We start from the raw sequence: 19,203 nt of genomic DNA, 5'->3' as shown, positions 1-19,203 counted from the left end.
ATCCATGTTGTCTGAATGAAGATTAATCAGTTCAGCTATGATCTTAATGAATGGGAGAGCAGGCTGAAGAGATTGAGGGGCCTACCCATGCATATGTTCAAATATTAACATTGTTATACTGGAATCTTACTTTGTCAACCTGGCACAACCATTTCCATTTATGTGGCATCTTTAGTAGTAAAAGTACTTGAAGAACAGAATTTTACACTGCCAGTTATGTGAAAAATTGCCAGAAGCTTGATCAAAGAGGAAGGCTTTAAGGACTATCTTAAAGGAGATATGGATTTTTTTTTTGGAGGAATTCCAGCATTTTGGGCCTAGGGCAGATGGGAAGCAGTGGACAGATTAAAAGAAGTCGAGTATATTGGAAGATTATAACCTGGAGGAGGTTACATAGAGACAGAAGGTGTGAAGCCTTGGGGAGATTTGAAAACAAACTTGAGAATTGTAAACTTTCATCATTGCTCATGTGAACCCTGTGTAGGGCCAGTAAGCATGGAAGTGGTGGAGGAACAGGCCCAGAGAGTTTTGGATGAGCTTTAGTTTATCGAAGGTGGAAAATGGGCGTCCGTTCAGTGCATTGAAACTGTCAAGTTGAGAAGTGGCAAAGACTTGAATGGGGCTTGCTGTAATTACATCTTCCCACCAATGGTGGTGCTGCTGTGCTTTAACCTAACAACTAGGAGAAAGTGAGGACTGCAGATGCTGGAGATCAGAGCTTAAAAATGTGTTGCTGGAAAAGTGCAGCAGGTCAGGCAGCATCAAAGGAATGGGAGAATGATTCCTGAAGAAGGGCTTATGCCCGAAATGTTGATTCTCCTGTTCCTTTGATGCTGCCTGACCTGCTGCGCTTTTCCAGCAACACATTTTTAAGCTCTGTTCCTAACAACTTCCAAGTTGCATTAAATTTTGCAATTTAACCATGAATAGTAATATCAAATCAAAGTACATTAGAAAAATAGGAACAAAACGTTTTGACTTTAAAATGGCCAAACTCATGACCTGCTTATTCCTCTCACATTTTAAATGTAATTCATCTGAAGGCTATAACTGTACAAATGCCACTGGGAGATTGACCAAAATGGACGTTAAGACTCATGGTCACATAAAAGATAAGTAAAGAGTTACATTTCTGGGGAAATCTTTATGATCAAAGGGCATCCCACAAAGCTATTCAGCCAATGAAGCACCCCAGAAGTCTTTCACTGTAAAAAAGAAAGCAGCTTATTCATACACAGCAAGATCCCATAAACAGAAATGTCCAGGTCATTTTTTTTGTGATACTGATTGAGGGATAAATATCCTTCAGTGTCACAATTTCCTCTGAGGCCTTGTTTTGTCCAGACTGGAGAGGGCTTATTGGTATAATTTTACATGCCTTTAACAGTCACCTTTTGCATTGGTGGCTATTGCTAAAGTGGAGATGCTATGGTGTGTGGTGGTAGTGTCTATGCTCTGGGATAGAAATCGTGGGTTCAAGTCTTACCTCAGGACTGGGCACTTCACAAAGGTGAGCTATAACATGGTCAAACAGTTTGATGATCAATCTGTAAATCCTTGTAATGAACCTCTGGGCAGTGGTAAGAGTGAGAAACTAGCAATGGTTAACACTGCTGCTTCACAGCGCCAGGGATCTGGGTTCGATTCCAGCCTTGGAAAACAGTCTGTGTGAATTTGCACATTCTCTTTGTGCGTGCTTGGGCTTTTTGGGTTCCTCCCACAGTCGAAAGATGTGCAGGTTAGGTGGATTGTCCATGGGAAATGCAGGGTTACAGGAATGGGATGGGTCTGGATGGTATGCTCTTCGGAGGGTCAGTGTAGACTCAATGGGCTGAATGGCCTGCTCTCACACTGGAGGGATTCTATGCTTCTTAAATGGTGTGGTGGCTGCGGTGTTAACAGCCTCCCCATGTCTGCAGCTGCAGCTGCATCTGAGCAAGTGCCACGACCACATAAACACATCTGAGTTCCTTCAAGTTGAACTGATAAGATCCAGCAGTCGGAACCCTATGATGAGAGATTTACTCTGTTTCTCTTTAAGGCAAGTGATTATTTGAAAAGCCTCAATAAAAAGACTGCTCTGCAAGATCTTTATAAAATATCCACAACAAGGACGTTCCTGGCTTTTGTTCAACTACTGAGAGAAGCAAAGAAGATTGATATTCTGAACTTGCTAAAGAAAGCAGGAAACACTGAAATGTGAGTTAATGGTCTGTCTTCCATTCATCGTTATAAATGAACACACACTTAGGAATCTCTTGGCAGAGGGAGGTGGTGTTGCAGTGTTAGTAGCACTTGAGTAATGCTGAGGTGAATGCTGGGAAAATGTGTTCAAACCCCACCACTGCAGCACGGGAGTTTGCATTCTTTAAAATTGCTAATTATTTAATATTCTTTTAAAAAATTTGACAATTTAATTCTGGTCTTAATGGTGATCATGAAAGTCACAAACGTTGTAAAAACACATCCAACTCATTAATCCCCTGCATGAAGGAAATCTGCGGTCTTCACCTGACCTGGCTTGCATGTGACACCAGGTCGACAGCAATGTAATGACTCTTAGAATCACAGAATCCCTACAGTGTGGCCCATTTGGCCCATTGAGTCCATACTGATCCTCCGAACAGCATCCCACCCAGACCCACCCCATCTTTATCCTGGCTAACGCACCTAGCCTACACATCCCTGGACACTAGTGGCAGTTCAGCATGGCCAATCCACCTAACCTGCACATCTTTGGTCCGTGGGAGGAAACCGGAGCACTCAGAGAAAATTGTGCAAACTCCATACAGTTGCCCAGGGCTGGAAATGAGCCCGGGTCCTGGCACAGTGAGGCAGCAGTGCCAATCACTGACTCCCATACCACTCTTAACTGATGTCTGAAATGGCTCAGTAAACCACTCAGTTCGGGATGGGTAATGAATGTTGGTTGGCCATTGACACTGTCATCCCAGGGGGAAATAAGGACAAGGTGACAATCAAACTAAAATCTTGGAGACACTGCAGAACAGTCAGTGGCAGCTGGAGGAGGGGGGGGGGGGGGGTGCAACTTGCTAGTCCCTGAATGAAGCATGTTCCTGTAGAAGTTGCAAACCCTGAAATGCTGGGAGGACCCAAAAGACCAGGCAGGAATGTGTACAGAAAGAAACTCAAACACTCCTCATCAATGACCTTGCATCAGAAAGTCAAAAGCCAGGGACTTACGATCAGAATAAAGCAAAGAGAATGTGTCAGGCGGGAGAGAGGAGTGCTCTGATAACAAATGTGATACACTATGGTGATGATATGGGGAAATGTATGGAGACAAAATGGGAGGAGGGGTAATAATCTAATGGTAATATCGCTGGAATGTTAATCCGGAGACCCAGGTAATGTTCTGAACATCTGGGTTCGAATCCCCTCATGGCAGATGGTGGAATTTGAATTCAATAAAAATCTGGAATTAAGAGTCAGATGATCACCAAGAGTCGATTGTCAGAAAAAAGCCATCTGGTTCAGTAATGCCTTTCAAGGAAGGAAACTGTCGTTCTTCCCCGGTCCGGACTGGATATCAGCCTCTGTCGAGTTATTTCACAGGGAAGTCATACTAAGTAAATTGTTGGAAATGTGAGTTGAAAAGTCCTCAGAGCCTGACAGATTTCATCCTAGGGTCTTAAAAGAAGTAGCTGGTGGAATAGTTGATACATTGGTTTTTAAAGTCATTAGATTCAGGGAAGGTTCCTTTAGATTGGAAAATAGCTTTAATTTCTTTATTTAAAAAGGGCAGAAGCAGAAAACTGCAGGCCAGTTAGCTTAATGTCAGTTTTTTAGAAAATATTAGCAGCTATTATTAAAGGTGTCATAACAGGACATTTGGATTATTCAAGGTAATCAGGCATAGCCAATATGGTCTTATCAAAGGGATAGTATGTTAACTAATTTATTAGGTTCTTTGAAGAAATAACTTGAGCTAGATATGAAGGGGAACCAAATGAAGGGATCAAAGGTATGGTCGCTAGATTTGATAAAGGCAGGGAGGAAAGTGGATTGTGAAGTGGATGAGATGTAGATAGGTTAAGTGAGTGGGTAAAGATCTGGCAAATGGAATACAGTTTGGGAAAGTGGGAAATTGTCCATCTTGGCAGAAAGAATAGAAAAGCAGCATATCACCTAAATAATGAGAGGATGCAGAACTCTGAAATGCAGAGACGTCTGGGTGTTCTCGTGCATTTATCACAGAAGCTTTGATGGCAGATACAGCAAGTAATCAGGAAAACTAATAGAATGTTATGATTTATTGCAAGGGGAATTGAATGCAATGGTAGGGATTATGCTTCAGTTATGCGGCACGTTTGTGAGACTGCATTTTGAGTACTGTGTAGAGTATTGATCACTGTACTTACAGAAGGATGTTAATACTTTGGAAGCAGTTTAGAGAGGGTTTACTAGACCAGTATCTGGAATGGGCAGATTGCCTTATGAGGAAAGACTAGACAGACTAAGCCTGAATCCTCTGAAGTTTAGAAAAATTTGAAGTGATTTAATTGAAACATTCGACCCTGAGGGGACTTGACTGGGTGGATATTGAGAGCATGTTTCCTCTGTGGGAGAATCTAGAAGTGGTCATAGATTAAAAATAAGGGGGTGACTATTTAAAACTGAGATGAGAAAATCTCCTTTTTTCTCTCTGAGGGTTAAATGTCTTTGGAATTGTCTCCCTCAAAAAGCAACAAATACTGAATCTTTTAATTCTGAGGATGGGTCACTCGACCTGAAGTGTTAACTCTGATTTCTCTCCACAGATGCTGCCAGACCTGCTGAGCTTTTCTAGCAATTTCTGTTTTTGTTTCAGAAGCTTTAAGTATTTTGAAGGCAGAGGTAGGCAGATTCTTGAGGACCTAGAGGACGAAGGATTATCAGGGAAATGCAAAAATATAAAGTTGAGGTTAAAATCAGATCAGCCATGACCTTATTGAATGGTGATGTATTCTTGTTCCTTGTTTGCCTTTTTGTAAACATGATGCGTTCAGTTCTTTCTCAATACATCTCTTTTGGAAATGACTTCTGGATAATTTGCAGGTTTAATAGTCGATCGTAGTCCTGTTGAGACTGGGGATCATACTGAAGGCTTCATCCTGTCTGTGTCCTGTTCTAGCTCCTTCCTGATAGACTCGGCTACGGCAGCGCAGACAGAGTCATCACTGAGCGCCCTCTCCGAATACCTGGATTTCACCAAGGAAGCCCAGATTCCTCAATTGCGGACTTTCTTGTATGCCAGTGCCTTCACCTCACACCCCTCAAAAGAACTTTTACGCATCTTGCTGGTATGTATGAGCTATGCAGTACAATGTTTAATTTTTTTTTACATGTCAATATTCGGACACGTTATAACATCCCTCTGTGACTGTCACATTCTGAGGTGGGACTTGAACCAAGATCATCACTACATTCGAAATGTTTCAGCATTAGTCAATGCTGGCACAGTGCTGCTCTGTAGATGGTACTTGGATGGTGAGCCTGAGCACAAGATGGCTGACTTTATCTAATGATATGAGATTGGTGTATTTTCCATCACTCAGGACCCACCAGGCTTAGGGAGAGGTGGGCAGCAGCCAACAAGCGACTGCTTTCTGCCGGTAAAGAGCCACCAGTTTATCTTGAACAGGAGGTCTGAAGTCCAGAAGATTTTATTAATTATAGTGGAGTGCATCCTCAGGCCCTGTACAGTAAAGTATTCACAATTAAACAGGCCATTCGGACCAATGGTTCCATGCCAGAACTTGTACAACACATAAACCTTCACTCACCCCTCTTCTTTCCATCTAATCAGCATGTCCTTCTATCCCTTTCTCCCATACATGCTTATTTAGCAGCAATTTACATGGGTTTTTTTATTTAATCATGGGATGTGAGCATATCCCTAATTGCCCTTGAGAAGATCGGGGTAAGCTGCCTCCTTAAACTGCTGCAGATCGTAATTTGCCTCCATTTCACCTAAATGCAAGTTCCAATTCTAACACTCTTTGGATAAAGTAGATATCCTAGAACCTTTTTGTTTGTAAATATCTTTGTGAGCAAAAAAAAACCTTTTACAAAAGTATGAAGTTATGGAAAATATAACAAATACCAGTATAATGAAAAAGAATGCAAATTACAATACAACAACCTTTTACTAACTACTAACCTACCCTATAAAACAAAGCAAAACCAAACACTGTGCAAAATAACACCAATAAATAAGTAAGTGGGTCTGTTTCCATGCTGTACATCTCTATAACTCTATAAAAGAACAAATAAACAAACAAACAAATGCAAGAACACAAAATAAACAAAGTAACAATATTCGGCACAGAGCTCCCAAAACCAAAAATGGGAGCGTTGTGTATAAATCCTTATTAACTCAGCAGTCCGCCCTTCAAGGCCCAGGGCTCAGCAAACTTAACCATCCTGGTTAAACGAATGTCCTAGTTAAGATAGCAGACAAATCTGTGTCCAAACGACTCAAAAAGGGCTGCCTTGCCTTATAGAAATGCTCTGGTGTGTGGTGCACCATATTTGTGAAAAAATCCAAGGGAATGTGTTCCATAATTAATTTCCACCATCCCAACAAGCCCGGTGGGATCACAGAGACCCAATTGATTAGAATATTCTTCCGTGCACATTAAGTCAGAATATTAAATAGTTTCTTCCCATGCCAGTCTAAAGATGATAAATTCGGTAGATCTAGGAGGAGAGATATCAGGTCTAATTTAACTTCAGTCCTCAATACCCTTCCTATCTCTCCCGCCACACCACTCCAGTAAACACTGAGCCTGTGGCATGTCCAGAAGCAGTGGCTACACTTATTTTACATTTGGGGCACATTGGAGATGCCTCTTTTTTTTAAACTTCACCAGACAGTCCGGTGCAAAATGAACCCTGTGCAGAACCTTTAACTACATAGCATATTTCCTATGATAGATTGAGACCTTTCACCTGTTCTCCCATGTCCTCCCATGTTTCAGAAGAGATCTCCACTCCTAATTCTTGCTCCCAAACCTCTCATAACCTGCCGGGCCCTGCCATCCAGCAAGCAGTAAAGGGTATTAACCAAAAGGGTGCTTGTGGAACGTAGCAACAACCTCTCTTTATGGGGCTTATAGGGCTTAGTAAGAAGCGTAGTCTTCTTCTGGATGAAATCCCTAACCTGAAAAAAAAAAAACGGGCAGCCCATATTTGCAGCTCAGTTGCTCAAAAGACATCATAACGTCAAACAAGTCTCCCAAACTGGAAACTCCTTTTGTGCCCCGTAGTTGAACCCTGAGTCCATCATCCCTAGTCGGAACCCTGGCATACCAGCTATGGGCGTAAGTTGTGAAGTCTTGCATAAACAATCCTCATTCTGATGCATCGCTCTCCATGCCTTGACCATACGAATACGAATAACAATGGGGTTCCGGCAGTGGTCCATAACTATTCTCATCTTATCCATGAGCAACAGGTTAATAACAGAAGGACGTCACAAGGATATAGTGTAATGTTGCGTGCCCTCGACCCCACTTGTGGAGCCGTTATGTGGATGTTCTGATGAATGGCCACTGCCGGCGGCTCTATCACCAACATAAACAACAACGGTGAGAGGGGGCAGCCTTGCCGACTACCCATACCAATCCTAAAATTCCCAGACTTCACCCCGTTGGTGCTGACCGCAGCCAGAGGGTGGTGATATAAAAGCTCCACCCACCTAGCAAAAACCCCACCCAACCCAAACTGTTCTAAGACATAAAAAAGATACGGCCATTCCACCCGGTCAGATGCTTTCTCTGCATCTAAAGAAATCACCAACCCCTGAATCGGTCGTTGCTGACAAACTTGGACCATAGTCAGCAAGCTTCTAATATTATTAGAGAACCTACGGCCCATTATAAAACCTGTCTGGTCCTGTTTGACAATATAGGGCAACACCTTCTCCAATCTCAGCGCCAAAATCTTACACTGAATCTTAAAATCTGAATTTAATAGAGAGATGGGCCTGTATGAGGCACAATCCTTAGGAACCTTCTCCTTCTTAAGAATTAAGGAAATATTAGCTTCTCTCAAAGATGGTGGTAGGCATTCATGCCCATAGGAGTGATTGTACATTTGCAGCATCGGCCATGACAGAATCCCTATATTCTCCTTATAAAACCCACCTGGGAAACCATCAGGGCCAGGCATTTTCCCATTCTGAAGTTGCCTAGCTGCCTCCTGTATTTTCTGAACTGTCGGGGGCATTGAGGAGAGAGGCCTGTTCCAAGATTACGCCCGGAAGGTCCAGGCTCTTAAAAAAGGATTCTATCTTGGCCCACCCATCCCTGCAACCTTCAGACAAATAGTATTCAGAGTAAAAACTCTGAAAAGCCTTGTTAATCCTTTTGGCATTGTATGTAAGGACCCCAGCGCTGTCTCTAACTGCAGTAATGGATTGGAGATCACGCTTTTTCCTAGTCAGATACACTAAATACTTCCCTGGCCTATCCCTATACTTGAACAAACTTTGTTTAGCAAAAGCGAGTTCTTTATTTGCGGTTTGTGTAAGTACAGAACTCAGGGCAGCCCGGAGGGCCGTGATCCGCTATAACTTGGTCACCGAAGGCCTCACAAAATGTGCCGCCCCAGCAACTTTCAGCCGTGTCTCAAGTAGACACTGCTGTTCCTCCTTCTGTCGTTTCCGGCTAGCCGAGTAGGAAATAGCTAATCCCCTAGCAAAGGCCTTTGTGGTCTCCCATAGCATGGACGGACTACTAGCCGTGCCTGAGTTGATAGTCAAAAACTCCTGAAACTCCCTCAAAACGTATTCCACCAATTTGGAATCTTTGAGGAGAAAAGATCCAGGCGCCAGTGCCGTGAACCTGACCCCTCACTCTTGGCCTTAACCTCCAAATATACTGCTGCGTGATCAGAAATACCTATTTTCCCAATTTTGCAACCCATAATCGAATCCAGAAGGGTCCTGGGAGCCAGAAAAAGATCAATCCTCATGTGACATTTATGCAGGTTTGAAAAAAAGGTGAAATCCCTGCCGGTAGGGTGAAGACATCTCCAAATGTCCATGAGCCCCAACTCCTCACATACGTGGGTCACCTGCTTGGCCTGTGAAGAAATAGTTGGGGGCCCACTAGGCAAGCTGTTCACTGTCAGATCCAAAAGGCATTGAAATCCCCCCTATAATAATGTATCGTGTTTAAAAGACACTCAGCTTAGAGAAGCCACTAATCAAAAATTTGAGGGGATCTGCAGGGGGACAGTAGACATTTAAGGTGCCATATTCCTCCCTAAGTATCAGGACCTTAAATATCACAAACCTTGCTCATCTTTCACCTGCTCTAATAATGTGAACGGAAGATTTTTCTGAATAAGTATAGCCACTCCCCTACTTTTAGTAGTAAAGGATGAAAAGAATACCCGGTCATAAAACCCCGTTGTAAATTCAGGTGTTCCCCATCATCAAGATGGGTTTCCTGCAACAGGGCAATATCAACACTTTCCCTGTTAATGCTGGAAAGCATGCTTTTCCTTCTAACAGGCGAATGACTTCCCTTGATGTTTCAGGTGCACAATTTAACAAGACACTTAGCCATATCCCCTTTCAGGGCCCCTTGAACACCCTGGAGCACCCTGCTTGCAATGCGCCAAGCACAAGTAAATGGAGAGTTATAGAATCGTAAAATTGTGTATACAAAAACTACTCTAACGTAATACAAACGACTATTGCTACCAAAAAACTACAAAAAAAACCACTGCAAAACCCTGTCCATAGGGGGCACTCACCCGACCCATCCCTCCCTTCAAAGCTCTTTCAGGCCTGGCTGTGTCACAGTCTTAATCAAAAATAAAAACGTAAACAAGGAGATGATCCTTAAATCAACAAGAGAAGACAAAGTCAGGATAAGCACTCCGCCCATCCCTGGTTCCATGTCAGCCCCGAGTATGACGAAAAGAGAAAAAGAACAAAAAAAAAGGAAAACAACACCCATAAACTTTCCCATAATGAAATCCTGTTATAAAAATATAATAGGAACAACATATTCCAAGATTTTATTTTACAAAAGGAAAATTATTAGGAAGAGAGAATAAAGGGAAAAGGGAAACCACAGGGAAAGAAGGAAAAGAGGACAAACATTAACCATATTCTTCAGAGCAGTCGGACTATTTTAAAGTGTCCACAAAGTTCTTGGCTTTATCCGTCAAGTCAAACGTATAAACTGAATCCTTGTGGCTGAAACGGAGCACCGCGGGGTACCTCATGGAGTACTGGATGCTCAGGTTCCTCAGCCTCTTCATAACTTCATCGAAGGACTTCCTCTTTCGAATTACAGCTGCCGAGAAATCTTGAAAGAACATGATTTTTGACCCCTTGTGCAGCAGTGCCTGTGGATCTTTCCCCAGTGATCTGGAAGCTTCTTTGCTTGTCCCTGTATGTGTGAAAGTGCACTAGGACCAGGTGGGGGCGCTGTATCGGCCCAGACCTGCACACCGCCACCCGATAGGCCCTTTCAATGTGCAGCCGGCCGGACTCGATTTGAAGGCCCACGAACTGTTAAAGTCAGTGTTCAAAGAAGTTGACTGACTGCCCACCTTCTTCACCCTCCGGGAGCCCAACAATCCATAGATTTGTCCTCCGATCTCGATTTTGGAGGTCATCGACCTGATCTCGCAAGGCCTACACTTGCCGTTCCAGGCCCTTTATCTGTTCGGACCGAGACTCGATCGTCACTTCCGAGACTGTGGTTCGACCCTCCACCCCCTCCATCCGTGCATGGACGTGATGGGTTGATCTGGGCATGGATCTCCTCGATCGCAGCCTCAACCTTCGGGGTAAATCTCACCATCACCACTGCCAATTCCTGTGAGTCCGTTAAGTCCCCCGGGCGTTCAGGAGAGGCCACTGTTGTGGCCTCTAGTGTGTCCGGTGCTGCAGGGGAGTGTCCTCCCTGCTGCTGTTTGTTCGCTCCCTTTCCCTTTATCATCCTTCCCACTCCTAAATGTTAATGAATATGTGTTCTCAAAGCTTTAAGTGAATAACTCTCTCACAGGAGTTAGCCAGGGATGGCAAAAAAAACCACCAAAATGCCTTGGCTGCTAGGCAGAGCCATCCATGGCAGTTCTACTGCATCAACACCATCTTGCTGAGTCATCCTGGAATCCTTATTGAATTTATTGATGGCTGTCTTATACTGATACAAGTGGAAACATCTCCAGTTATTTTGTATGTTAACTTATAAATTGATGTTGGATGATTTGCCAACAGGGTGACAGTGACATTTCTTGCTGGCTAGCGCATTGTGATTTGTTCAAAGCCATTGGTTTCCATACCTCATAAAACAACAATAGAATATTATGGGCCCCAGTGTTTGTTTTAGAATTAAACCAGTAATACAAGTTGCCGTAGTCCTGGTGGGTCTCAGGAATGTTCATTTGAAAGAGAAGACTAGTGATGGTTAAATCTGATGAGAGGATCAGATGAGAGGAGAGGTTGAGAAAGAAAATCTCTCCTGATAATCTCAGTCATTGCGGGAATTGAACCCTGACTGTTGGCATTTAGTGGAAATATGAAGAAATCCTTGCATTTATTCCATTGAACTTTACACAACATAGGGACATATCAGAGTGCTTCACAACAAATTAAAATATTTCTGAAGCGTACTGACTGTTGTAATTCAATTGATATCTTGTTATTTGGGAACTGGTGTTCTAAGGTAGAGGTTTTGTGGAATGTTCTCATTCTGTGGAAGTGGCTTTTTTAAAGGATCAGAAACTCATTTTTTTAGTATTGAGTCAAAATAGCATTTCCAATATATCATGTGACTTCAGCTAAATGACGAGACCAGCTACCTGGGCGGCACAGTAGCACTGCTGCCTCATAGTACCAGGGACCCAGGTTCGATTCCAGCCTCAGGCGACTGTCTGTGTGGAGTTTGCACATTCTCCCCGTGTCTGCGTGGGTTTCCTCCGGGTGCTCCGGTTTCCTCCCACAATCCCACAAAGATGTGCAGGTTAGGTGAATTGGCCATGTTAAATTGCCCATAGTGTTAGGTGCATTAATCAGAGGGAAAATGGGTCTGGGTGGGTTACCCGGAGGGTCGGTGTGGACTTGTTGGGCCGAAGGGCCCGTTTCCGCACTATACGGAATCTAATCTAACTTCGTAATGATGGCTACACTGAGCTTTCATAACCCACAGACTGTTTTGTCTCAGCTCCTGGGTTAACCTCTGAGCCATAGATTGGTAGAATTAGGTTGACTGAGTGGGTTCAAATATGGAGTATAATGTGGGAAAATATGAAATTGTTGACTTTAGCAGGAAGAATAAGGAAGCAGTGTATCATTTCAACATAGTGACCGCAGAATTCTGAGGGGGTGGAGGATACAGTATTGTTCATACAGAAAGTGAAGGAGAGGGCGAATGGAATTCTCTCTTTCATTGAAGCCACCTCTCAAATACAATGCAGTTTTGGTCTCCTCTTTTAAGGCAGGATGTAAAAGCATTGGAGGCATTTCAGAGGTTTATTGGGATAATACCTGACAGAATGGGTTGTTTTATGGGGAAATGTTAGACAGACTGGGCATAGAATGGGGATTAAAGTGTGTATGATGCTGAATGGTTTTGACAAGGGAAAAGGACATGGAAAGGATGTTTTCTCCTTTGGGGGAGTCCAGGGCTACAGAGCACTGTTTTCAAAGTAGTTAACACCCTCTTCAGAGATATAAGAGGATCTTTTTTCTCTCACATAGGGTTGCATGGCTTTGGAAGTCCCTGCCTCAGAAAGATATTTTTGAGGCAGAGGTAAATAGATATTTGTTAGGCAGGGGAATGGAGGGTGGATGGAAGGTTTTGAAACACCAACAGATATTATGATGTTATTGATTGGTGGAGCAGGCTCAAGGGACCAAATGGTCTAAGTTTGCTCTTAAATTGTTTGTCAAGGGCCTCAGTAGGTGGTCAATCAGAAAGATCAACGATGGGTCTTCCTAGAGGTCATACAGAATGGAAACAGACCCTTCAGTCCAAATAGTCCACCTATCTCTCCAAACCTTTCCTATTCATGTACTTAGCCTACCCAGAATGCAATCTTTTGGGGGTGTGGATGAAACACCACCACGCCAATTGAGTGACCTCCCCACCCCAAACTTTCCACCAAATAGCTTTGTCATGAAAACCATATAACCATCAACTTCCCTTTCGTTAAGGTCACCTCTCAAATACAATGCAGTTTTGGTCTCCTCCTTTAAGGCAGGATGTAAAAGCATTGGAGGCATTTCAGAGGTTTATTGGGATAATACCTGACAGAGTAGGTTGGCTTATGATGGAAGATTAGCTTTCAATTTAAAAAAAATCTGTGTTGGAGAAAATCCAAAAGTTTGCCATGAACTTGCTGAAGTTTGGCTTCCGTTAGGTGCTAACTGAATGATCACAACTTCTCGGAAATCTCGAGTTATCTCTCAAGTGACATTCAGCTGAAAGTAATTGGTGAACCAAGGGGAATGATGTGTAGTTCCTCAGTAAGGCATTATTTAATCAGCGCTGGAAACATTAATTTGATTGGTGCACTTCCCTTACAGGCTAAGCTTCAGAATAAGGTACCAAGCAGAGAAATCCAAGAGACCATTGTCTTAGTGATTGGAGCAGTGATCGGCAAGATGTGCCAGAGGAACCTGTGTAAACTCCAGGTTAGTAGTCTAATATTGTTGACCAGTTGCTGATTGGTAGACTTATAATTCATAATCAAGCTTTATTCCACCTAGCAAATGTCAAAAAAATAAATTAGTCAAAAGGCTGGCATTTCATAGAAGCCCAACTGTGTAGAAAGAGGCCACTCAGCCTATTCAATATGCACCAACCCCACAAAGAGCATCCCACCCAGACTCATATCCACCATAACAAACCCACCTAGCCTGCACATCTTTGGACTGTGGAAGGAAACTGGAGCAAACCCACACAGACACAGGGAGAATGTACAAATTCCACACAGACAGTCACCCAAAGCTGGAATTGAACCGGGGCCCTCGGTCCCCTGTGAGGTGGCAGTGCTAACCACTGAACCACTGTGCTTTACTTAATAATTTTTTTATGATCCAGTGCTCTTAACAGCCAATGACATACTTGGTGAAGTGTAGTAAACGCAGTAGCTAACATATACACAGCACGATCCCAGGAGGACAATGCCATAGTAACCAGATCATCTGCTTGGAGTGATGCTGAGGAACAAATGTTGGCCAAATAGAGATAATTACTAAAATTATTTGCCCAGTGCAGCTGAGGTTTCTTGGTGAGGACTCTTCTGGTGCTGAGCAAAAACTGACGAACACCCTCATCATGGCACACTGCAAAGGAATTGTCTAGGAAATTGAAAGTACAGCTCAGCAATTCCCCTCCACCAAGAATTCTCCAAAAGTATCCACTTATATTGGAGAATTTAGAGAGTTCCACTGAATTTAAGTATTAGTTACTCAGGAAGTTAAGTCTCTTAAATATTTAATCTAGCTCCTGAGTAACTACTTAACTGACCCTGTAACTTACCTCACACATGATCCCCTCCCACCACCCCAAGACCGGAAGGTGACACCCACCTCCCCCACCCGGAGCAGATACAGTCCCTCTGGATCTGGGAATGATGGCCCCTTCATCCCCACTCCCCCATGACCTGAAAACACCCACCATCGGGCACAATGCCACCCTTCCATTGATAGTCAGTACCTCCTATCTCACTGCTGTCTCTCTGACTCCAGGACCCAATACCACTTCTCTAACTCTGGACCTGACACCCTGCCCCTCCTACTGCCAGAGCAGACCCCCCTTTCAGTCTGACACAACACCCCTCCCTGACACCAGTAGACACAAACACCCCCTGACCCTCCACCATCATCTCCCATGACCCAATCCCACCAATAGACCTACCCATTCAGCACATCTCCAGCCCACCCTCCCACCTACACTATCACTGCATCACTTCCCTTGCCCTCCTTGCCCTGGCACTTTACCCACCTGGCACTACTTATCGTGCCTCCTACCTTCACTGGCACGCCATCCTCACCCTTCCCATATGTACTTGCCTAATGACAGCTGTTATCAAAGTGATTCTGTGTGATGCTGAACCTTTAAATTAAACAATAGATCGACTGCTCATTGTGAACGAAAATAGGGTGTAATTTACCTTCTCCCAATCGCTCTGTGCTAGGAGGGACTTGTCAAAATGGAAATATGACTTTGCATTTCTGAAGGAGCCCCTATTCAGAATCTCCAGTCAGAAATGCAGAGCTGTTTTTTTTTTAACATCTCAGTAAAACAATTCACATGTGGCTGCCACTCCTCAGAAAATCCAGCCCAAAGCTTGGGGAAGCTGACAAGCTAGCATGGTCTGACCAGGTATAACAGGAGAACAGCACACATTGAAATGAAAGCAGGCCTGGTATTTATGACGCAACAGGATACACCAAAGGGCTTTGAAGCTAATGAAGTGTTTTTTTGAAATGTAGTCAGTGTTGAACATAGAGAAATATATAATTGCTGATTTGTGTATAGTCAGGTCTCATGACTAACAGTATGATAACTCACCATCTGATGTGTCTTAGAGTCTTTTCTTGCATTCATATTATGAATATGATAGAAATCTTTCATTTCATGATTCGTATGTTGTAAGAGTAAAACTTTTAGGTTGGGATCAAAATATATTATTTCCCAAATTTATTCCTATGACCTATAATGCCATTTCTTCACTTTTCTAATTTCACTTTGTTACCTCAGAATTTGATCTTAAGTATCTGTACCGAGGTGCCTTTGTATGTAAGATGGTGCTACATACGGTAACTGTAAACTATTTGCTGTACTCATTTGAGTACATGTGGCAATAAATCTAATTCAATTCAACTCAAAGTTTCAAAAAAATAAGATACTTTGAAGCACCTGATTTTGAACACTGGTAAACAAGCCTGAGGTAAGTACAAGTCAGATGGATCTGGGATAATTACATTTCAAAGGGGAAGTTTTATCATATTGCGAGGCTGGTGATAAAAGATATGCACATTCAGGATTTTAATTGGATCTATGTGGAGGAGCCAATTTGTCTCAGAACATCTGGGAAAATGCTTTGAAATTGGTTGAGATGTTTCAGTTGTTCACAGGGATTTGCCAAGATCCAAGGACCTAAAAACAATTTGTAAACAGTGTGACATCTTAATGGAACTAGTAAGTCTAGTGAAAGGGCCACAGCCCAGCTAAATTGTGCATGAGGATCCCAGAGTCAAAGGGATGTTTTGAAGGTACAAGATATTCAGTGGACCTTGGGGAGTCTATTGTCTTCTCCATATCAATGCCTCAACCAATCAGAAAGAACGTGCCAAGCAATTAGTGCCCATTTCTCTGAGGTATAAATTGAGGCGATCGTTTGAAATTTGGCATTCTTGCATTTGTCCTGATGAGTACAAAACAGCCAAAATTCCAACTCTTTTCAGCAAAATTCAGTTTCTGCACTTCCAAGAAATTGTTAATATAAACATGAAGCTTTTTGTCTTTCGGTATAATTAGTAACTAATTAGCTGTTTGCTGGCTGTAAAAGGAGAATACATGTTTCAACAAAATACTGAATGCAATGAACTTATTTAAGACATTTCAAAGTACGGATTTCTCAAAACATTAGATCTCCCCAAAGTCGAAACCTGATCTTACTGAATTCCCGATCATAGTTAGGTAGGAGGCGGTGGGAAAAGAGAGAGAATGAAAGTAACACTAAAATATACTCTGTAATGATAATAATCCTATTCCTGAACACTATTAAGTAACTTCTGCTGGGAGATAGCGACTTGAAGCATCAAAGATCCACACCTCAGCCGTAATGCTGCAACATTCAACTAATCTGCCAACATTCCCAGTCCAGGTTCACCCAGGCAGAGTGATCACATGTAAAGGCCCTGGAGGGTGGCACCCCTCAGGGAACTGGCTTATATTGGAGTGGGAGCTGGCAGGGGGAGACAGGAGGTGGAAGCAGTAAGAGTATGAAGCTAAGCAGTTGCAATGTTAGACCGCACCCCATAACTCCCTCTCTGTTGCTCTTTGTTCACAGGAAGTTGAGACTGGAAAGAAAGCGATCTTGGAGGGGCTGAACGCAGCCACAGAAGAGGCTGATATAAAGATGTACCTCCTGGCCCTTAAGAATGCACTCCTTCCAGAAACAATCCCACTCCTGTTAAAATATACAAAGTGGAAGACGAGCTCAGTGGCAGCTATCGCTGTGACTGTACTGCAGAGATTTCCAAACATCTATATTACCCAGGAGGTAAAGTTACACATCTTCCTTCACTTTTGGGTAACTAATTGTCAGCCTCTCGATGCAGCTTGCCAGATCGAACCTACTTCCTGTCCTGCCTCAGCTCATCCACTGCTGAAGTCCTTGTCCATGCCTTGTTCACTTTCAGACTTGACTGTTCCAATGTGATTAACATTTCCACATGCTGCCCTCCATGAACTGGAGGTGATCCAAAACAAATGCTGCTGCCTTGCACCAAGTCCCATTCCCCCATTACCCACTGTGCTTTGTGACCCACATTGGTTCCTGTCTCAATTAAAAAATTCTCACCCTTGCTCCTTCATCTCCAAAGCTTCCTCTGGGCCCATCACTCTCCCTAATTTCTGCTCAAACTGAGCTTTGGTTTCACCAAATTTTAATCACTTGATCTCTAATGTCCACACACTAAGCTCTGTAATTCTCTCCCTAAAAGCTCTCCACTTCCCTGTATCTCTCTCCTACTATAGGCTGGGAATCCTTTATCTGAAATCCTTAGGACCAAATGGTTTTCAGGTGAATGATATTTTCTGTGTGTGGATCCACTATAGTCCGTACAGGCCCTCTGGAAAATAACTTTACTGAACTCAAGTGGACCTAAAAACAAAGTTCGTTAACCAGTGGGCTCTGAACAGACTTGCAAACATGCTGAATTCTGGGGGAAAAAACTCATCACTTTTAGGTTTGCATCTGTTCAGTCAAGTAAAGATTTTTTCCAAAGGGCCCAAAATCGTCATCCATTTGGTCCACTTCCAAAAAGGCCTTTGTCTTTGATGTCTCTTTGTCTGAATGGTTAATGGATACCCAACCAGTGTAAGGTGTTCCTTAAATTCTACATCTTTAGTCAAGCTTTTGGTCACTTTGGGGGAGGTGATGGCCTAGTGGCATTATCACTAAATAATTAATCCAGAGACCCAGCAACGTTCTGGGGACCCAGCTTTGAATCCCAGCGCAGCAGATGGTGGAATTTGAATTCAATAAAAATCTGGAATGAAGATTCTAATGACGATAGTCGATTGCTGGGGGGAAAACCCATCTGGTTCAACAATGTCCTTTATAGAAGGAAACAGTTGTCCTTACCTGATCTGGCGTACATGTGACTCCAGCCCAACTGCAATGTGGTTGACTCATAACTGCCCTCTGGGCCATTAGGGGTAAGCAATAAATTCTGGCCTATCCAGTGACACCTTCGTCCTGTGATTGAATGAAAAAAAAACTATCCTAATATCTCTTGGGATAATCCTATAATCTGGCTTGGTGTCAAATTTTGTTTAGTCTCACCCTCTCATGAAGGGTCGTAGGATGTATTAATGCATTGTAGATGCGACATAAATACAAAGTTGTTATTGTTGAAACTTCATATTGGGCTGTTTTACCCCAGGTAAGGTTAACCTTTTGGAGGTGGGGGCAGTAGGTGAAGTCCCGAGGACAGCAGGGGTCCACATTCTTGGAGTGGAGCTGGAAGAAACGTTCCGCTTGGATTTTCCAGGGCTTTCACATACTTGCAGCAGTTTTCCCACATCCCAGGTTGCCTACCGCTGGGCCATGTCCCATATTTTTGATTGTCTGGTTTTACGGATGCCTGATCCCTGGGATGGCAGGACTGACGTATGAGGAGAGATTAAGTCGGTTAGGATTATATTCACTGGAGTTTAGAAGAATGAGGGGGAAATCTCATAGAAACCTAGAAAATTCTAATAGGGCTATGCAGGTTAGGTGCAGGAAGGATGTTCCCAATGGTGGGGGAGTCCAGAACCAGGGGTCATGGTTTTAAGGATGATGGGTAAAACTTGGAGGACTAAGATGAGGAGAAGGGTCTTCACCAAGAGAATATTGAGCCTGTGGAATTCACAACCACAGAAAGTGGTTGAGGTTTTCAAGAAGGAGGTAGATATAGCTCTTGAGGCTCAAGGGATGGTGGAGGGCAGG

At 43.2% G+C, this 19,203-nt stretch overlaps 1 protein-coding gene across 2 annotated transcripts in view; it reads left to right on the top strand.

Annotated features, from left to right (window-relative positions):
- Positions 1-19,203, top strand: part of LOC122541791 (microsomal triglyceride transfer protein-like) — a 102,018-nt gene that overhangs the window by 58,375 nt on the left and 24,440 nt on the right. For both annotated transcript variants that reach the window (XM_043678773.1, XM_043678772.1), the window contains 4 exons: positions 2,042-2,199; positions 5,135-5,303; positions 13,559-13,666; positions 17,056-17,268. In XM_043678773.1, coding sequence (XP_043534708.1) covers positions 2,042-2,199; positions 5,135-5,303; positions 13,559-13,666; positions 17,056-17,268 — 648 coding nt within the window. The remainder of the gene's footprint in view (positions 1-2,041; positions 2,200-5,134; positions 5,304-13,558; positions 13,667-17,055; positions 17,269-19,203) is intronic.

The sequence above is a fragment of the Chiloscyllium plagiosum genome, chromosome 38, assembly GCF_004010195.1.
Source record: "Chiloscyllium plagiosum isolate BGI_BamShark_2017 chromosome 38, ASM401019v2, whole genome shotgun sequence".
In the NCBI taxonomy this organism is placed as follows: Eukaryota; Metazoa; Chordata; class Chondrichthyes; order Orectolobiformes; family Hemiscylliidae; genus Chiloscyllium; species Chiloscyllium plagiosum.
This window is presented reverse-complemented; position numbering and strand designations above follow the sequence as displayed.